At 42.1% G+C, this 19,532-nt stretch overlaps 1 protein-coding gene across 2 annotated transcripts in view; it reads right to left on the reverse strand.

Moving 5' to 3' along the window:
* Positions 1-19,308, reverse strand: part of ndst3 (N-deacetylase/N-sulfotransferase (heparan glucosaminyl) 3) — a 45,695-nt gene extending 26,387 nt beyond the window's left edge. The window contains exons 1-4 of one of the 2 annotated variants that reach the window (XM_079338274.1): positions 18,874-19,308; positions 15,852-17,104; positions 3,187-3,274; positions 1,067-1,221 (exon numbers count right to left, since the gene is read on the reverse strand). In XM_079338274.1, the coding sequence (XP_079194400.1) occupies positions 1,067-1,221; positions 3,187-3,274; positions 15,852-16,850 (1,242 nt within the window). In that variant the 5' untranslated portion in view covers positions 16,851-17,104; positions 18,874-19,308. The remainder of the gene's footprint in view (positions 1-1,066; positions 1,222-3,186; positions 3,275-15,851; positions 17,105-18,873) is intronic. The other variant, XM_079338275.1, reaches the window with a different exon arrangement.
* Between the last annotated feature and the right edge of the window lie 224 nt (positions 19,309-19,532).

Raw genomic sequence — 19,532 nt, forward strand, 5'->3', positions numbered from 1 at the left:
GTTAAACAGGGCTCAGGTGTGCCCATTAAAATAGTGGCATAACTTCCCAATAGGGATGTAACACTTTGCTTGTTTTGTTTTATAGAAAATGAGTACAGCAAAAGTACAGTATATTCAATGAAAACATTGTAATAGCTCATGCTTACAGATGTACAACTAATACTTGGATTCTAGCAAATTTGTAAATATTTTATGAGAGATGTAAATCCATGCATGGTTCTGTTGTTGTTGTTTTTTTTAAATCAATTTAAGAGAAGAATATTTTGTCAACATGTTTATAGGACTTAGAAGCCCTAAGTCAGAAGATCAGAAGATTTAAAGCCCTACTCACACATGAACTAGATTTCTCCTGAAATTGCAGGATGAGCTGCTTGTGTGAACTTAAATGTCCTACATTTTCACATCATCAAGATTTGTATTTATTTTTTTTTGGAGGGGGGGGAGGAACGGTCGCAAGAAGTTTGAGTGAGCCAACATGTCAACGCAGCAGGAAATATTCTGGGAGATTCATCATAAGGGATTGGGCAACGGGCATGACGTTTATGGGACCTGTGTTATCATCATGCACATATTAAAGTTCTTCATAATCTTTTCTGCGGTCAGTTTATTCTTTTCCACGCTTTGGTTTATAACTTATGCAGCATCCTTGCCTCCTAGGTTCCTCCCCCCCCTGTCCCACAGGGAAAATGTCATGCTTTGAAGGACATGTGTGTTAGAGCAATTTAGGAAAGCACTGGTGAAATGTTTTACAGAAATGTTCAGGAGTGCATGTGTGAAAAGGACTTATTAAACCACTTAGAACTGTTCCATCTCCATACCCTGCAAACATCACGTGTCTAATATCCTGTGGAAAGAAAATAACAATAGCTAACAAACAACAGACGTCCTTGAAAGAAATGCAATCATGGGAAGCGGGCATGATTAAAAGGACACACAAAGAAGAAAGCGACAACAAAGTTGACAGCTGCAAGAAGCGTGTGTTCGTATGTATGCATGCATGTGTGTGTGTGTGTGTGTGTGTGTGTACGTGTATGTGAGTGTGTGTGTGTCTGTGTGCGCCACTCACCAGAGCAAACTCCTTGTTGAGGACCATCTGCTCCAGCAGTGAGGACTCGTTGTGGAAGAGGTGAGGCTGCATGTGGCTCCACATGTGGGGGAACCACCAGAACTCATCCACGTACTTCAGCAGCAGATCGTCTCCTTCATCCTCCTCGACTGTGCCTGCACGCACACAAAACATCACACACAGTTACACGCACACACACACGCACACACACACGCGCACACACACACACACACACACACACACACACACACACACACACACACACACACACAAACACACAAGGACAAAAGGACACGGAATTGAATGTATATAAATATATGCTTCCACACACATCACACACACACACACACACACACACACAGACACACACACACACACACACGCAGATTTAAAACTATATTCTTCTTCCAGGTTGGAAAATAAAACATCACCAAGCAACTGAGTTGTTCAGGTCCTGTTGCATAAATAGGATAACCATTTTGATGAAATGTGATGCCATAGCAATGACAGATGCTAAGGGGATATGTTCTGTTCTCTATTTGATTCTAATTATAATAATGTCTCACCTTCGTCTGTGTTACCCCGTGCTTTGTTCTCCTGGAGCAGATTTACACACTTTAACTAGACGATCAATAATATCTGTCCTTGCTGTCACAACATAGTGTAGTGTTGTAATGCACAGCAGTATGTCAACACCTCACAAATATGCTTGTTTAATCATTACTTTGTTCTTTAACGATCCAGAGGCAGAATGACATTGAAAAGCAGTAGTTTCATTAGTGCTGCCCTCAGGTGTTACAGTCTTTCAATGTGCATACCTAAATACCTCTGTCATAATCTCACAGTAACACACCATTCATTTGACAACATTTAAGGCCACTACTACTATCACTACAACTTTTTTTGGTAATTTATTAGTCGAGTTAGTCAACATTCACATTCATATCATGTATGTGTAGATGTAGAGCAGTGAGTGTATATCCTTTAATAAAAAATTAATGGTCTGCCTTTAAACTGTGACACATATTGTCATCATGTTCTGACAGCGAATGCAATCACTTATCACTTATTCTAAATGACCAACAGGGTACACTGTGCGCTGTATATAATATCTCAGAGGCACACGTTGCAGAAACATGCAATACATTTTTTTTTTTAAAAACCTTCAAGTGTTGTGTCAGTGACACTTAGCAACATTTTATTTAACTTGTGTCAAGTAAGAGTGGAGCGGGATAAAGTCCATTAATTCAAAGGCAGACACAATTATTGAATTGTATTTTAAAAATGTTTACATAACGGCAGGGTTACTATTTGTATAGTTGGGTTTATTACTTATATATTGGTTTTAGTATTTGTATATTTCTATATTTAACAGGTGTTAATCATCTACAGGCTTACTCCAACAGTATGTTGTTTTACTTGAACAGTGACAAAAACATATCTGATCTTAAAGTGTGTGTAGTAGCAGGAACAGCAACACTATGATCTCAATAACAGTTAAAGTCAACAGGTCTAATTATGAGTAAGGACTGCTACAGAAATGATGATATGTGGAAGGTAGATCATATCCATGAAGGCAGTTTGAGATAAGCAGGTTGGCATGAGTATTATAACATCTGTAAATATGAGGTTTGAGAGCTGTTTCTATGGTTTCAATGTTTGAAGAGAGCTCCTCACCAATCAATGGCACAAGGTTACTCGTTTTGTTTCTAATCTGTTTAGTTTATCAATCAAGACGCTCGTGAAATCATTACTGCTGAGATTTAATGGAGCACATGGCTGAATGGAGCTCTGGCTCTCGGTCAGCCGGGCGACAGTGCTGAAAAAAAGCCAAGGATTGTTTTTAGGAGTGTTTTGCTCTAAAGGAAGGAGACAGCTCCAGCCTCCATGTTTTTTATAAAAAACGATCTCGCCAGAGCTGACAAGTGTTTCTTTTTTTTTTTCTTCATTTTGTTTGGGTTCCTTGTTCGTTTTGTTTCTTTCAGTTCAAGCGTATAAAACACAAAAACAAGGACTTTTTTTTGTCAGAGAAATGTAAACTTTTTTAATACTTTTTCCTTCTAAAGCTAGTTTTTTTTTTTGTCTTGAACTGGTATGAAATCAGATAAAAAAGAACAAACCTGTGTGGTAAAACTTTCCAGAGAAGCCCAGGTTGAAGGTGAAGTTGGAGATCTGAGAACGCAGCTGTTTCTGAGTGTCGAGGAGAGCCTGCAGACGGACAGACACACACAGACGGATTCATAAATATTCCAGTGTTTTTTCTCTGTTCTTTCTCTACATTGTTCCTGTTGATGTCACTGTCCTTAAAGTTACCTCAGTCTCTGGTTTCGATACTTGAATCAGTATTTCTTGCACTTATTTAATGACTTCATTAGTTTACTGGCCTTTAAACAAAGACACTGTAATGAGTGTTAACTAAAGAGAGTTGCACTCTTGCGCACACAGTCACACACACCGACAGTAATGCGAGTTAATGAAGGTCAGTGCATTAGTAGCCTCTGGAGGCCGGACTAATAACCCCCGCACACACACCTCCCTCCTCATCTCCGTCAGTCCCTAACATTACCAAATGAAACCCTTCACCCCCCCCTCCTCCTCGGCTCCTGTCTCCTTTCTCTCTCAATCTCCCTCTATTCTTCCTTCTTTCTGCTTCTGAGAAACCTGCAGCCGCCTCTCTCTCGCCCCCCTCTTCCCTAAGTTGTCTCCCACCCCACCCTTCTCTGAACCTCCATCTCTCCCTCCCTCTCTCGCCTACTCCGTGAAAATGTCACACTCTCAGGAGACGGGACTGTTTTAATTTGAAAGGAAGGCTGAAGCAGCATGGAGGAAATATCGCTCTCTCTCTCTACATATAACTCTCTCACTCTGGCTTTTTCCTGCGCACTCTCTCGCCCTGCTATCTTTGCACTTATCGCCATTTGTTTCCAACTCAAATATTTGGTCTATTTATGAAACTTTTAAAATCCTCTTCATCTTTTGATTAGGCAATGTGCCACAACTCCATTAACAGTCTTTGTCGTGCTGCTCTTAATCGATCCCAAGGAACCCCACCTGATTTAGAAGACCTGAGCAGCCGATGTCAGAGCAATGAATCACTTCCAGGCAGTGGGACTTGTCCTGTATGAGTGTGTGTGTGTGTGTGTGTGTGTGTGTGTGTGTGTGTGTCACAAACTAACAAATATACAGACACATGCACAGAGTGTCTTCATTAGCTCTAATCTAATGCTGTTGAAGATGGCTGCATGCTGACAGATGTGCACAGCTCCCTAATCTGATCTCCTGTCTCCTCTGTTCTGACATCCTCTGCATCTTACACACACATTCAAACATGTGGATACAAAGACTTAAGCATTAAATTAAGTTTGTAGCTGAGTGCTTTGCATTGTAACTCAATATTCACTCCCCGATGCACTTGGTTGAAATGCATTATTAACGTGTGTGTTTGTATCTGTGTGAGTCTGTGTATGTGTCCTGGTGTGCTGTATATTAGTTTAAACACCTCATTTGTATTCTGGGATCTAATATCCAAAGCAGGTAATGGTGAGAGCTCTGCAGGCAATGTTTCCAAGGAGGTGGTTTCACATTCTTTAGTCCTCTAACTTAGTATTTTGTCCGTCAGGAGATAATCTTTTATCAGGAACTAATCCCAGTTTAAAAGTCGTATTTGGTGCTGCATTCATGGACACTACCCAAGTCCAAATAAAACAAGTGCAGAGAAATGAACAAAACACTCCTCTTCAAAACCCCCAAGACTGATTATGATACTTTCCTCAGGCTACAAATTAGTCAGCATGATGGATCAACTACGTCAAGCAAGCTTCAAGCTTCTGCTTTCAAACCACTCAAAAGAAGCATTTTGTTTAACAGACAACTTTTAAGAGATACACCTGACAGTTTAGCGTCTCTTTCATCTCACTGTATGAAGCTGAAAATGGGACACGAGAGACGAATTTTTCACCGCTCAAACTGAAAATAATGTCTTCACACTTTGCTGGATTTGACTATTTCAACCCGCTTGATATTTGTTCAAAAACTCTTCAGGGGATTAGTAGATTGTGTAGTAACTTTAACCCAAACTTTTACATGTAATGACTGTATCTAAAAATATTACTAACTAAGCGTGGTGTTTTATCAACTTCAAATATAGGGCGACCTTTCTAAACTTTATTCATAGTCTATTTATTTCTTTCTGCATTAGTCATTATAGAAAGGTTATGGGTGTATTGTTCTTCTCTAATCCTTCTTGACCCTTGGTGTAGGACAAGGAGACCACTAAAGGCTCAGAGTCAAATGTGAAGTCACAAAATGAACCTCATATAGCGAGGGAAAACACTATATTGTTCAATACATGGGGATATACTTTAAAAGAGAGAAGATTAAAGAGAGTTTAAAAAAAAAAGGTTGGTAATTGGGATCATTTCAAAGCAGGTCTCTTCACTGCCTCCTGCACAGCTGGCTATTGGCATCAAAAAGTGCATGTGAATGTCAGATTGTTGTTTCTGGAAAGCTACAGAAGTTTTCGGACACAGCTCCTTCCAATAGGACGATAAAGTCCGTTAAGTAGTTTAAAGAGCTATCGAACCATCAGACAGTTAGCTCTGAAGAAATACAATGTAAGATTTACAGCCTTTGCCATAATAGTATTTCATTCCATTTATTCAATATTTTTTTACTCCATTGCACTATTATTACACGGAAGTACAGTGCATAATCGCAAAAACATTTCACTGTGCATCCTGTATGCGTATGTGACAAATAAAAAAAACCTTTGAATCTTTGGATACTATCCTAACGGTTAACTCTCGGCTTTTACAGCATCCATGGAGAGTCACATTTGGAAGTTCCTCAGACAAATAACATAAGTTTTGTTTTTTTCAGGTGGGTCACAAACCCAACAAGATTTATTCATTCATTGAACTTTTAGTCAAAGTCTGTCTTGCATCCATTTGTAACACACAAATTAAGACATGATATAAAGATAAAGAAAAATTAAAACACAAAACTAATATCCATAAGCCTTCAACACATGTTATTGAATGTGATTCAGTCACATTCAATTTTAAGATTGACTGGTGTACTGTGGAGAGTTTCAGTCTGACCTTAATAATACGTGGTCAGTGACAGCGATGCTAGCCAGCCGTAACATGTTTTTATAGCAGGCTGATTCATCTCTGGAGTGGTTAGCACTACAATCTTTGAGCAGATATTTAAGAGCAGTTACACCTGCACATAATACACCATCACACCAAATACCACATCCAGTAATGACAGGATGTTTGTTAACACCTGAGTGAACCACAAATGTGGGCGAATTGTGGCAGTTAACTCCCCTCAAAGTCAAGCCGTGAGAAAGCCTGTGCTTTTCTCACGGCTATGGAAGATCTATTGTCAGGAAGAGACAGAACTATAGGTACATCCATCACAAGAAGAGTACATTTCTTTGGCAGAGACACTCATTAAGTAAATGACAGAACCCTTAAACTGACAGGCGATGAGGTCACATCCTGCTGTTTTTCTGAGTGAGCAGATCTGGGAGAATGAAGGGCTTTAAACAATATGGAGCCAATCTGTCCACTGTAACTAAGCTCAAAGCTGGATCTGTTTTGTTTTTTGTTTTTTTAAATGGGCCATCAGAGATACTTTAAAGAAAGAAGGGGGGATTTGGATTAGCAGGAGGAGGGACTTTGTAGCACGCAGGAGATCTTGACAATCCTGGCGATGAAGGTAAACACACACTGTGATTAGCGGTTAGCGATAGCTCTCATTTCTGTGCCCAATCCCACAGCTGCCTAACATTGCTGGTGTCAGAAGTAATGCCAGTTTGTTTTTTTTGTGTACTTGAGAGCCACAGTATGTTTATGTGTGTGTGTGTGTGTGTGTGTGTGTGTGTGTGTGCGTGGTAAGCACTGGGTGAGGTGCCAACTAGATGTTGGGGTTCAAACAGATGGGAGACAGGCATCTGGACAGCTGGCATTCAGTGCTTTTCACAAACCCTTTACACCAACCACCTCTCCAACATATCCCCATTCTGTCATCCTCGCCTTTGCACTGAGTCTGTTCTTTTCTCCTACTTACCTAAGCCATGCTGGGCCATCATTGATAATTTAAGTCGCTACAAAATAATTTCGCAAAAGGGTTTTATGTTCCAGATATTTCAAACAGGACTAACAAGAACAAGAAAATAAGACAACGGGTTAAATTTTGGTTCAAAAGCAGGTCAAGGTTCTTGATTCATCTCCACGAATGCACGTGCAGTCTCTGTTTACTTGTGTATGTAATGTGAACACCAGACCAGCAAATTTAACTGGGTCAGACATCTCTATTTGATGAGCAGGAGGAGCACTTTAACAGTAAACGCCAGTCATCTTCTTTTGCTTACTCTTCCCTGCTCTGTCTCACTTTCAGTCTCGCTTGTCAGATTCAAGTCACTGTAGCTTTCTTTTTTTTTTTTCTGTATTGGAATGTTTCACAGAAATCATCTATTCACTTTGCATTTACAGATCCAAGGTACTTGTGATTGCTTTGGCATCGCTTTACTTACGCTAAATTCTACTTGGCAGCACCTCAAGGATTTTGAGTCTCAGTGATTGCTGTGACCGCAAAACCTGCCTCATTTTTGTGGAGAAAAATGCATGGCACGCAGCCACGCTCTCAGAGGGAGTCTGGAGTAAAATCAAGAGAGCTGACAAAAAAAATTGTTAATTAAACCAAAAAGTTATTAAGATAATTTCCCTCTTCACAGATGCTTTCTTTAGAGTATTCATTATTATGACACAGTTCTTGTATTTATGTCAGAAAAAAAAAAAACAATTAAATCTGACACACAACATTTATCAGCCCTTTTTTCTCTCCAATATCCAAACTGTAAAACATCTCCTTCCCTGCAGGGCTGCCTGTGATAATTTTCCCCTGTCCAGATCAGGAAGATGAATGAGAGCAGATGTCAGTAAGCATCATGCTGGAAGCGATACATGAGCCTCTCTGTCGTTTTATATGCCATCTCCTGTTCTCTCTTTTCTACCTGCAACTTTCTCGTTTAAAGAGAGAGAAAAAAAAAAAAGACATCTAAGACTCTCACTTGCAAGCGCGTCAGCCTTGCCACGTACTAAATAAATCATGTGGTCTGACAAGAAATCTGTGTGCCTCTTGTAAACGAAAATGAGCCTCCGATTCTCCTCTTTCCTCCTCTCTCTGCTCCTGTTTTCAAATGTTTTCTCTGCACTTTATGTATACTTCATTACTCGTGTAATACAATTTGGCAAAGTCATAAAAAGATAAGGAGCTCAATGCCATTGACTTCAGCAGCGAAAATGCAACACTCTTAATTAGGCCTAAAGATTAACTCTAAGTAGGACTGCACAATAAACTCCACACTGCTAAGCCAAAAGTCTGCAAAGAACTTTAAGTCTCACCCATTCTTTTTTGTTTTCAGATTTGGGTCGCAGCTGGACCCAAGTGATCTTTAGGACATAAAAAAAACCCACTGAAGCATTCGTCATAGCAATCGATTGAGGTGATTAAAAAGGCTGTTTGTTTGTCCTAAGGTTAAAGTTGCACTATGTAGTGTTGGTAGAGAAATGTAAAAAGTGAAAATGAAAATGTACAGATTCTGTGGTATATGTTCATCACTGTACACACAGACAGTCTTCAGAGGAAAAGTCGGCCCCTGGAACAATGTTTGACAATAAAATGTGACGTGAAACGTTACGGTGAAACAGTGAAACTGTAACTCTGGTGAGGCTTTTAAGCCCTGAACAGTTTTTCAGGGACCCATTTTCTTTTTTGGATAAAGATTGTGGATTCACTTCAGAAAACATAGCATAGAATTGTTTCAATTCTCTAACTTTCAAATTTTATGACCAAATCTCTGTGGTAGAACATGGGGGAAAATATAATCTTAAGGGGAATTCTTTTAGAACAAGATTAAAACAAAGATGTCTTTCATGGAGTCAAATTATGAAACTGTCAATAGAGAGCATGACATTGATGTAAACGCTCAACAACTCAAAATCTTTTATTTGAAGAAAACATTAGCCCAGTATGAAGCAGAAGAATTATGTCTAAGTTGACCTGAAAGACCTGTTTCTCTTTCCTATGTTAGGTGTGTGCTGAATTATACCCACGAGCCGTATACAGATGTGAATGAATTTAAGTATTTGTTTTGGCCACAGTACATAACTGTGTTGTACAAAATAAATAACAATTTTCTTCCTCCTGCACCTTTCTGTTCTTTGTAAAGGCAAAAAATATATATATTTTTACTAGTATTAGTATTTGTCTACATTGTATGGCTTAAAAGTAATGAAATACAGCACTTTTACATCACATTAGGTGATGTAAAAGTAATGATTGTCTTCAAAAAGTGCCGAAAACAGAGTATTGCTAGGAAACCATTCATTGTGCGTGGAATACAAGTTTCAGTCTCATTAATGAAGAGACCTCAGTGTGTCATTGGACAATTACCGTAAATTCCGTACTATTGAGCGCACCTGGATATAAGCCGCACCGGCTAAAAATAAGTAAATAAATGTATTTGTACATATATAAGCCGCACTTGATTATAAGCCGCAGGTGTCCACGCTATAACAAGAGCTATTTACACAGACGTAGGCTACCGGTAACATCCGCAAATACTGTAGCGTCCGTACGGACGTTAAAGGACGACGAGAGCGTTCAAATAATAACTTTTAATAACCCGATCACTGTCGGCCGTGACCACGCCGTTTACAGCAGAGAGCAACACATAACTTGCCGTAACAATCCAACTCTCTCCCCCAGCGTTCTCTCATACAGCCACTCAACACGTTCTCGCTGGTGCATTCACTGACTCTCCACATAATCGGAATTATGAACACATTATCAACTACTGACTTTACAACATGAACCGTTACAATACGAAGCCTAGCCGACGGTGTCTGTAACACGGCTGATGAAAAAGATGACTATATATATATATATATATTCACAAGAAAAAGTCCATCCATTCACTGCCTCAGAATGACTTCATTACTCACTTCCTCAGTCTCTGTTGTCGCTGTCAGTGTCATCTTAACGTGCAGCAGCTCTGTTAGCTTCTTTGACAGCCAGGTCGATCGCCTTTAACTTGAAAGCTGCATCATATGTATTTCTCCGTGTGTTTTCCATCATGAGGGTGCGTGCATGAAGCGCAAAATGACTGATATTAAGATCCGACGTGACGAAGTCAAATGTTTTTGCGGCAGAAGCTCATTGTCCCCCATAAAAAATCCATGCATTAGCCGCACCGGAGTAGAAGCCGCAGTGCTCGAAGTGTGAGAAAAAAGTAGCGGCTTATAGTCCAAAATTTACGGTACACTTATTTTTCTATGACAAAGCTATACATAAAGGTTTTGCTAAAACTCATACCGTACTAAACTCATTTCTCAAATCAGAAACATCTTATCACACTAAATTTACATTTACATGCCAGTACACAGCTTAATTTAAGGGACTGCCAGGCAAAAAAAATAAAAAATAGAGCGTTTGTAATGTAAAATTGACTGCCAGTACAGCAAGAATAATGTTATAATAACTTGTTTCTCAAAAAAATACACACCATCTAATTTAGAAAATCTTCACAACACAATTTCCATGCTGTGTTGGCAGCTAGTTTAACTCATTACAAGCAAGTCAGACCTTTTTTATGTTTTCACTTCTTAATACCTTGAAATTAGATGTGTCAGCATTTGTGATATTAAAGTCACTTGCATTTAGAGTAGTGAGATATTTTTTTGACATGAAAGTAGAAAGTAGAGTAGTGAAAAAATATGAATTTTTGCACTATGGATGCATCTCAGTAAGCTATCTGATGCCGGGTCGCGATGACCCCAGACGTCCCTCTCCCCACCAACATTTTCCAGCTTTTCCTGGAGGATCCAAAAGCACCCCCAGGACAGGAGGGACACATAATCCCTTCAGCAAGCTCTAAGTCTACCCCTTGGTCTCCTCCTATAGCTGGACCTGCCTGGAAGACCTCCCAAGGGAGGCAGCCAGGAGGAATCCTGATCCTGATCCTGATGCCCCAAACTACCACCGCTGGCTCGATGTGAAGGAGCAGCGGCTCTAGTGCAAGCTCCTGTCGGATGTCCAAGCTCCTCGCCTTATCTCTAAGGCTTAGGCCAGCCACCCTTTGGAGGAAACTCATTTCAGCCACTTGTATCAACGAGCTCATTCTTTCACTTTGGTCACTCATGACCATAGGTGAGAGGTGGAGCATAGATCAATTGGTAAATCAAGAAGTTTGCCTTCCAGCTGGGATCACTCTAAGCCACAAAAACATGTTGTTACATTAAAAGATTAATATTGCATTTTTTTGCCTGATTTGTACAGCATTTGGGCTTATCTGTGTGCGTCCTCTCGACTTAGATGACACACCCTCAGAAAGCGCCTCAGGGAGATAAAGAGTGAGAAATGGTTTGAGAGAGAGAGAGAGAGATTAGGGAAGAATACAAATATGCACAAGATATGATCAATGGGTTGGGCGGGGGAAGGGGGGGGGGGGGGGGGGGGGGGTGATAAAAATGGATCTGAAGATGCCAATCGGTCAGTTCTTTTTTAACAGCCACTCCAAGCAGAGATGAGGAGGCGAACCTAAACACATGAATTAAAAAACACAAGTACTGGCACGCTTTGATCATTGATGGGACTTTTTGACTGGCATCATCCCTCATTTTGAGAAATGTCATCGGCAGGGTGCCTCCCTGTGAATCATTTTAATAGAGGAAATACAGCTGTGTGTGCGTGTGTGTGTGTGTGTGTGTGTGTGTGATGACAGGGGGGTGTAGGTATTGTTTGTCACCAGATGAACTCGTGGGGTGAGACTAATGAAGAGTGCAGCGTGAAGGAGGGAGGCATTTTAATTGGGCTCTTTCTCTCTGTCTCACTCCGCTCCCTTCGTCTTCTTCTTCTTCTTCTCCTCCTTCAGAATGCCACAGGAGATTGAATGTTGGCTCTGCAGAGGTAAGAAGGGATTTCTGACACTGACACAGCTCTGGCCTTGTCCTGCTAATTGGTGAATAACAAAGACTTGGATGCAGGGATACCGACCACTTTTTCTGAATGAAAAGAGACGGGAGGTGACGTCATCATAAATTGTGTCTGACATTTTCTCACTGTTCAATCCGTTTTGCATTTCTGCAACAACATTTAGAATAAAACACTTTAAGATGTCTCTGTAAAATATTTTTTAAAAAACCCCTAACATGCTCGATCTTAGATGTTGTTTTTGTAATGTCAGTCTGTTCTGACCTCATTTTAATCTACGACAGTGTGCAAACATTTTCACTCGCTGATTAAATTGCTCCTTGTATTCTGCGTGCAGTCTCCTCGTTCAAAAATAATAATAATAATAATAATCTTTTCAGTGGCAACCTTCACCAAAAGCTCTATATGCGTATTTGACATATGGTCAGTCCAATATGAGTCATCCTTTTCAATGTCACTTTGCAAGAAGGCATTTTTGAGCCCATTTCAAAGTAATTTACAGGATTTAAAAGGTAAGAGCTCCCTGCAACGACAAACTCTTTTTCATGAAGACTTATAAAAAATAAGAGGTTGTAACTATGACTATCAAAAACATGATTCACTTGGCATACAAGGTATTCAGTTAAATCAAACGGTAATCTGGCTCATCTACCTGATGCTCATCTTCTCTCAGGGAAGTGATGTATATTGACATATTCCTGCTCCTCCACCTCCCCTCCTTCGCTTCATCGTTCCCTCCAGCGTTTTGTTTCTCTCAAATCACAAACTTAGCGACTGGCTCTTCCCAGAGGTGCAAAAAACTCCACCTTACTCTTCCTCCTCTTTTTCTTCCTCTACTTGTCCTCTTCCTGATTACCAACTACACTGACGGACACAAAAAACAGTGGAAGTAGTGTATTTTTAAAAGGCATCAATCTCTCTGTTCTGATCCTCTCTCTCTCTCTCTCTCTCTCTTTTTATTGTATCGCTCCATCTTCCGCTCTGCACCTCTTCCTTCTCATCCCATATCCCGTCTTTCTGGTATGGCACTGGTTCATCCTCATGTATATTTATGTTACAAAGCTGAAGAGTGAGGCTGACTTAAAATGAAAACTCAAACGAGAGTGGGCTTGTGTGCTCATTTTGTGAATGTGTGTGTGACAAGAGTAAATGTACGTGAATACACACTCGTTTGCACTCTTAGGATACAAGCATCTTTTTTATATTCAGGGGGGGGGGCTTCCTCTGCGCTCCAGCACCCACTGCCCTCCTGTTTTCCTCTACATCCACATTCCTCTCATCTCGTCCCCAAGCTGCAGCCACAGACAGTTTTTTTTTTTTCACACTGCCTGACGGGACAGGTGTCAGCCATAGACGGAAAGTGACATTCTAATCTAAAGTAGTGATTCAGAAAGCACACATGCACAAACACACACACATTTCTCTATCATGTATTTCTAGTGGCTGGAGGGAGAGACAGACAGGCGCCTCAGGGTTTAGCTTGTGCACAGCGCAACAGAGATGCATAAATCTCACCTGTCTTTAAGCCCCTCTGCCACACACACATATAAACACATGCACACTATGTGCCACACATGAAAACAGACAAAACATAATTTGTTTCTCTTGAACGGCTCTGAGTGGGGACGCAGTGGGAGAGTGTGACCACTGTCTTCAAACAAAACTCGTGGTGCAGAAGCGTTTCATCCACACTCCAGCAAACTGCTTTTAAAAAATGTTCAAATTCCTAAAGTTTATACGCATGTTGAGTGTGTGCAAAAACTTAATCTGTTTGGGTGCACTTCCTCTATGTGTGTGTGTGTGTGTGTGTGTGTGTGTGTGTGTGCGTGTGTTTGCTCATGCAAGCGTGTGTATTGAAACAATAGCTGTCTTGAGAGGCGGGCTGCATGGCTGACTCTCCTTTAGTTTCCCTTCGAGGAGGAACGTGGGAAAAGAGGAATAAGTGCCATTCATCTTTTCACTGGCTCATTCACTACCTCTCTTTCTCTCGCTCACCTCTCGTCTTTCGCTCATTCACTGCACGTCTTTGTTCCCTTAAATGGCCTCTTTGCTTCTGGCTTAAACCTCCCTTTGAGATAAATACGCTCTCGCTGTAGCCCAACACATATGCCAGTGGTGCACAACACACAGAGCCATTAACACGCACTCAACATAACATGAGCTTTCCAAAAATACCCACTTGATGCACACATGCCTCAGCTAGAATCCTAGAGAAAGGCTCTCTAAGTTACACAGCAATATCTAACCCATGTTTTTTTTTTTTTTCATTTATAACTATGTTTATAAGATGATAACAGAATACAGAATCAAATCCAACACCACTGACCCAATATGAGTCATCTTTATACACTATCCTGCTCCTTTCCCACATTAACCCTGACTATTTGTCGACAATTGCACAACATTCAGGTCAAGGCATTATCTTGAAAAACATATACCTCTTGGCCACGGTTTGTCAGTGTTTGACCCGCTCTGGGAATATGCAGGAGGGGTATTCTTCTCTGTTGGTGACTGTTTTATGGGTTTTAAATCACTAGAAATTGAACGGGGATGTTTCCGCACCACAAATGCGAAAGTAGAAAACATAACGCTGCAACCCGAAACGAGCAGTAAAAGGCATGAAGCTGCATAAACTCTGCTGAGCATGAGCAAAGTCATCAGCCCACCTACTCACTTGTGGTAAATATTCCAGACTATTACCTGATGTGTTCACACATCAGCTCACCCGACACGCACACACTTCTCCTAAAGGGCAGTCAGGGTGAACAGTTTAAGACATGTTGCATTCGACCATGCAGCCTCACTTTAAAAAAGGGATTCAATCTCTGTCATTTTTTTTGTCAATAATATCTTTAAGTACCGAAGCTCTGACATATTTTAACTTCAAGCTTCCCTAGAGAATAAAAGACTGCAGCGGTGGTCAATTGATATGAACAGGTTGGGAAATAGTGCCGCTTCTCAGGTCCTTTCAATTTCACCGAGATAAAAAAGTTTCATTTATGTCTGTTAAGACGCTCTTAACATGAAGTGAAAGTGGCGGATGAAGCCAAAGCATTTATGAAAATGTTCACCTTAATATCCAAGTACATCATGTTTGCCCCGTGTAGTTTGACATATTCACAGTATCCGGAAAAGCAAACGGAACACACAACGAAGCAGTTTCATTAAGTGCACAGAGATTGCACCAAACATGTGCACACACTTTATGGTCGTGCACCTGTTGCAGAAACATCATCACCCTTCCCCACTTGGTTATGGGAAATATGAATAGTTACTACTGCGTTTCTACATTGGCTCATCCTGACTTCACACAGAAAATGTACTTTGGGTGATTTAAAGGAAAACTTTCTGGTTAAGTCGGAGTAAAAGTGCACATGCAGCTCACCCTGTAAATCTAAGTTTTCCAGGAGTTGAGCATGTGTGAAAGCCCTGTTACCGACAGACAGCAGAGCAGTTTACTGCAAGGTAAAAGGCCCTATTCAAATAGCACAGAGTTACCAATCTATTTGTGCAATGAGAGAGTGTGCAGGAGTTTGTTTTCAGTTTTAGGTAATAATTACAAACTCTAGAGACTCCAATATTCTGTGCCTATGACTTCTCCTGCAGCTGCTGTGGTTTTAAACAGGTACTGATGTATGTTTTCACTTCTATCAGTTTGAATTTAAAACATCTGGTATTGTGACAAACCGAGCCCAATCTGACAATGACTGGTCGAGTGTATGCGTGACAGGGTTTCTTTCTCTCTCTTAAATCCAAATACCCACACACCCATCAACCCAATTACCTTGACATCCTTTGTGTTCATGCGCGTTCCCTCCTTCCCTACGAAAATGTCATCTATATCCACCAGTATGTGCCGGTCCAGTCCTAAAGTTAGCTTCCTTTCTGTGAGGTAGGAGATGGCATCCACCAGGATGAGTTTGTGCAGCCAGTATCCCAGTCCCTGGCCGAACAGCACCCTCCTTACCCCGTCATAGAGCCCCATGTCTTGGACCACAGTGGCATGGAGGCCGAGACTAAACCCAGGCCCTGAATTATCACCGCTGCCTGCCCCTGCGCCCTCCTTGGCCCGTGCATGCAACACAGCCTGGTATGTCGAGTGATTCGAGGAAAAGGATGTCCAGTCCTCCCCTGGTAAAGCCCCTCGATCTGTGCCAGGTTTGGTTAGATGGAGGAGAGGTGAGCTGGAGACCACGCAGCAGTCCCAGAGCGCCTGGTTGGTCCTGAGCACCAAAGGGAGGCCTCGAAGTTTGAGTAGAGGGGGAGAGTTCTCAGTGGAGCGGTAGAAGCCGATGATGCCCACTCTGTACTCTGTGCAGTATTGATGCAGCAGCTGTCTGTTCCATGTGTCTGCATGTGCATACTTTAACAAGTTCTCATAAATGATGAGCGAATAACGTCCTCTGCCTTTCTCTGTCAGCGGCGGCAGGTCGCCCTTCCCTGAGGCAATCTCCATGCGGAACTGAAAGTGTGCCGACTCCAATATAGCCACAATGTCCTGACCCAGCTGGGAGTACTGAGACTCCACCAGTACCAGCACCACTGGGTCAGTGTGGACGTGGGTGTGTGGGGGATTAGGAGGGTACGGGTACGGGAGTTGATGGTACGGGGACATGGAGAGAGGCTGTGCACAGGCAGGTTCGGGAGATTGTCCAAGTTGCATGGAGGGAGAGGAGTTTGTGAACAAAAAGTACGCAGAGAGGAGGAGGGAGAGGAGACAGCAGGAGGCCAGCAGGAGCAGGAGCCTACGAAGGTGGCGGCGGAATCGCACCGCCACTGTCATTGCGAAGAAGGGTTGTTTTGCGTCGTCACTATTTCTCAAAGAGTGCGTCCTCAGGTTTTTTGGGGTTTGATGAGCCCGGATAGATTGTCTTTGTGTGGACACTCAGGGGTGTGTCATGTCACCATGGCAGGTGGAGAGGAAAGCTGCGTCAGATAATGGGGAAGCAAGGTCTCCATTTATGGGAAACGCAGTCGAGGTACCCTGCTTCCAGCTGAGGACTCACATGCAGAAAGGCAGAGAGCGATGATTAATGTCTGCAGAGAGAGAGAAAGGGGACAAGGAGAAACGAGAGAGTGAATTTGTTGGGCAAGGTTGAATAGTATGCTGAGTTCTGTTTCTGTGGGTGTGTGTGTGTGTCTAGGTTGTGCCACCCGAGGGACTGTGAGGGCACAGCTGGTAACTACAGAGCTGATTGAAAACAACTTGCATCCTCAGGGCTTATCCAACCTCTGGCACATGCACGCACACAAAGCGACACACCGGTTAAAAGCACAAGCAAACACAAAAAGTCAATCCTCAGAAATAAACAACAGCTGGTTGTGTGTTAATATGTGCGATAGGGGGAGGTGGATCGGAGCACAACTAATCAGTCCCACAAAGCTCTGCAGAGAATTCCTCTAATTGTGCCAAACTCTATGCACTTCTGTCCTATTTCTGAACCTAATCATCTGAAATACCACAAAATTAGAGTTGGAATCCTTTTTGCCAGGAGCACTAATCTGGTGGGGGTGATGACGGAGCAGAGGAAATGGAGAGCAAGAAAAAAAGCGAGAATGAGAGAGAGAGAGAGAGGGAGAGTCAGAGAAAATGAGCAGAGAGAGGAACAAAATGCAATGAATTATAGAAAGAGACAAAAAAGAGCAGGATTAGCATCTTAATGTATGTGCCGGGAGCCAGGGAGAAGAAAAGATCCCACAGCATCTCTTTCTCCCTCTCTTTTCTCTCTCTACGCCTCACTCTCCCCCTCTATCTTTCCAAACCCCCTCTTTCTCTCCCTCCATCTGTTTGAATATCAATAGTCTTTCCTTCTCGTTCCCCATTCTCCTCCCCCCCACCCCTTGTTGCTCGCCTTCAGAGAACACACGCGAAGAGAAGGTCATAGAGGAAGAACCGCCAGTCATATTTCTTCACTGCGAAGCCGTAAGAGGAGAAAGGGCAGGGATATAACTCTTAACAGCTTCAGCCAAAACAGAGCCGTAGAGATGTTACGTCTGTTAAGCAAAAGTGCCATCATTGTTGTAGTTGTCTAATATCTTAAATGTGGTTCTGGTGTTTAATCACACTACAAAACTGTTTCTTATTACAGTGGAACTAAAAAAAAAAAGGACAGCACACTTAATACTAAGATTTGTTAATTGAAGCTGAGGTTTTGACATTCAAATTAAAGAAAAGAAAACACTTGGGTGTCTGCCTTAACTGTTTAGGTGAGCGCTGTTTTAACCTGTTACTACATACTTGCTGTCTCTTAGTATTGGGAGCCACATGAGGGCGCTGGAATTGGATAAACACAAGGTACTTCACGTGGAAGTTTCTCTCAGTGCCTTCGATAACTAGAACTCTCACCAGCAAAGCTAAATTGTGAAAGGAAAGCTTGAAAAATCGGTCTTTAATAGTTTTCAATATAAACTTTGTAAAATTCAACTTAAATAATTACAAAGTAATTAATACATTGAAAACTAAAGATGTAATCAACTTCAAAATGGCTACAAGTTTTCCAAATTTAATACAATAGTTCATAGTTTTGAATCACTTAAAAGTTGTTATCTACAGATCATTGTCAGTTGTTGCCTAAATTAGACAACTGGACAAACATCTAAATACACAAAAATGGAGCAAAGGGTAGGCTACTAGTGTCGTCCACAACTAAGTTAAGGTTTTATTCAATCTGTGATGGGTAAGAAAGCAGCTCTGCGCACGAGCAGGCTTTAGTAGTTGTCTGAATGATTAACTCGAGCTAACGAATTTCCGTGGAGTTTGCGTCCACTCTGCCGCTAAAGTTTCCAGCATCGACTCGTCCGCTTACCTCTGGCCGGGGCTGAGGCGCTGTCTCTCGGGCAGGAGGAGCGATGGAAGCGCGTTGAGTCTGATACTGCTGCTGCGGCTGCTTCGGGTGGGTCCGGGGCTCCGGTCTCGGTGGCGCACCACTCCCGTGTGTTAAGGATGCTGAGGCGCTGTTCCATGTCCTCTTTGCCTCTCCCTTTCTCTCCCTCTCTCTGTCTGTAACCCCTTCACTGGAGCAGCAGATGCGGGCAGCCGGAATGATCCGCTCTCCTCCCCCCTTTCATCATTCTTGTCTTTCTCTTCCTCTCGTCTCCCCCGCTGTCTTCCTTCTCTCTCCCGCTATGCTCACTTGTCCCCTTAATCTCTGTTCTTTTAAGGTGGAGATTAGGTGGAGGAGCGCCGTTATCGGGCTGCCGGTTAACGACTGACTGCCGTGCGTAAATGCTCTGCTTTAAAAGAGAGCGCCTACACAAGTGGAGGCGAGCGAAGGAGAGGGAGTGAAAGAGAGCGAGAGAGAGAGAGAGAGAGAGAGAGAGAGAGAGAGAGAGAGAGAAGCATAAGAAGGAGGGAGAGAAGGGGAGGGCATGGGGTCTGTTTGATTGACACAAACAGCCTTTTTCTCGGGCATCAGCGATCACGGGCCCCGGTAAAAGCTCACGGACCGTTAGTTGGTGTAAGTCG

This window comes from Symphodus melops (genome assembly GCF_947650265.1).
Source record: "Symphodus melops genome assembly, chromosome: 2".
NCBI lineage: Eukaryota > Metazoa > Chordata > Actinopteri > Labriformes > Labridae > Symphodus > Symphodus melops.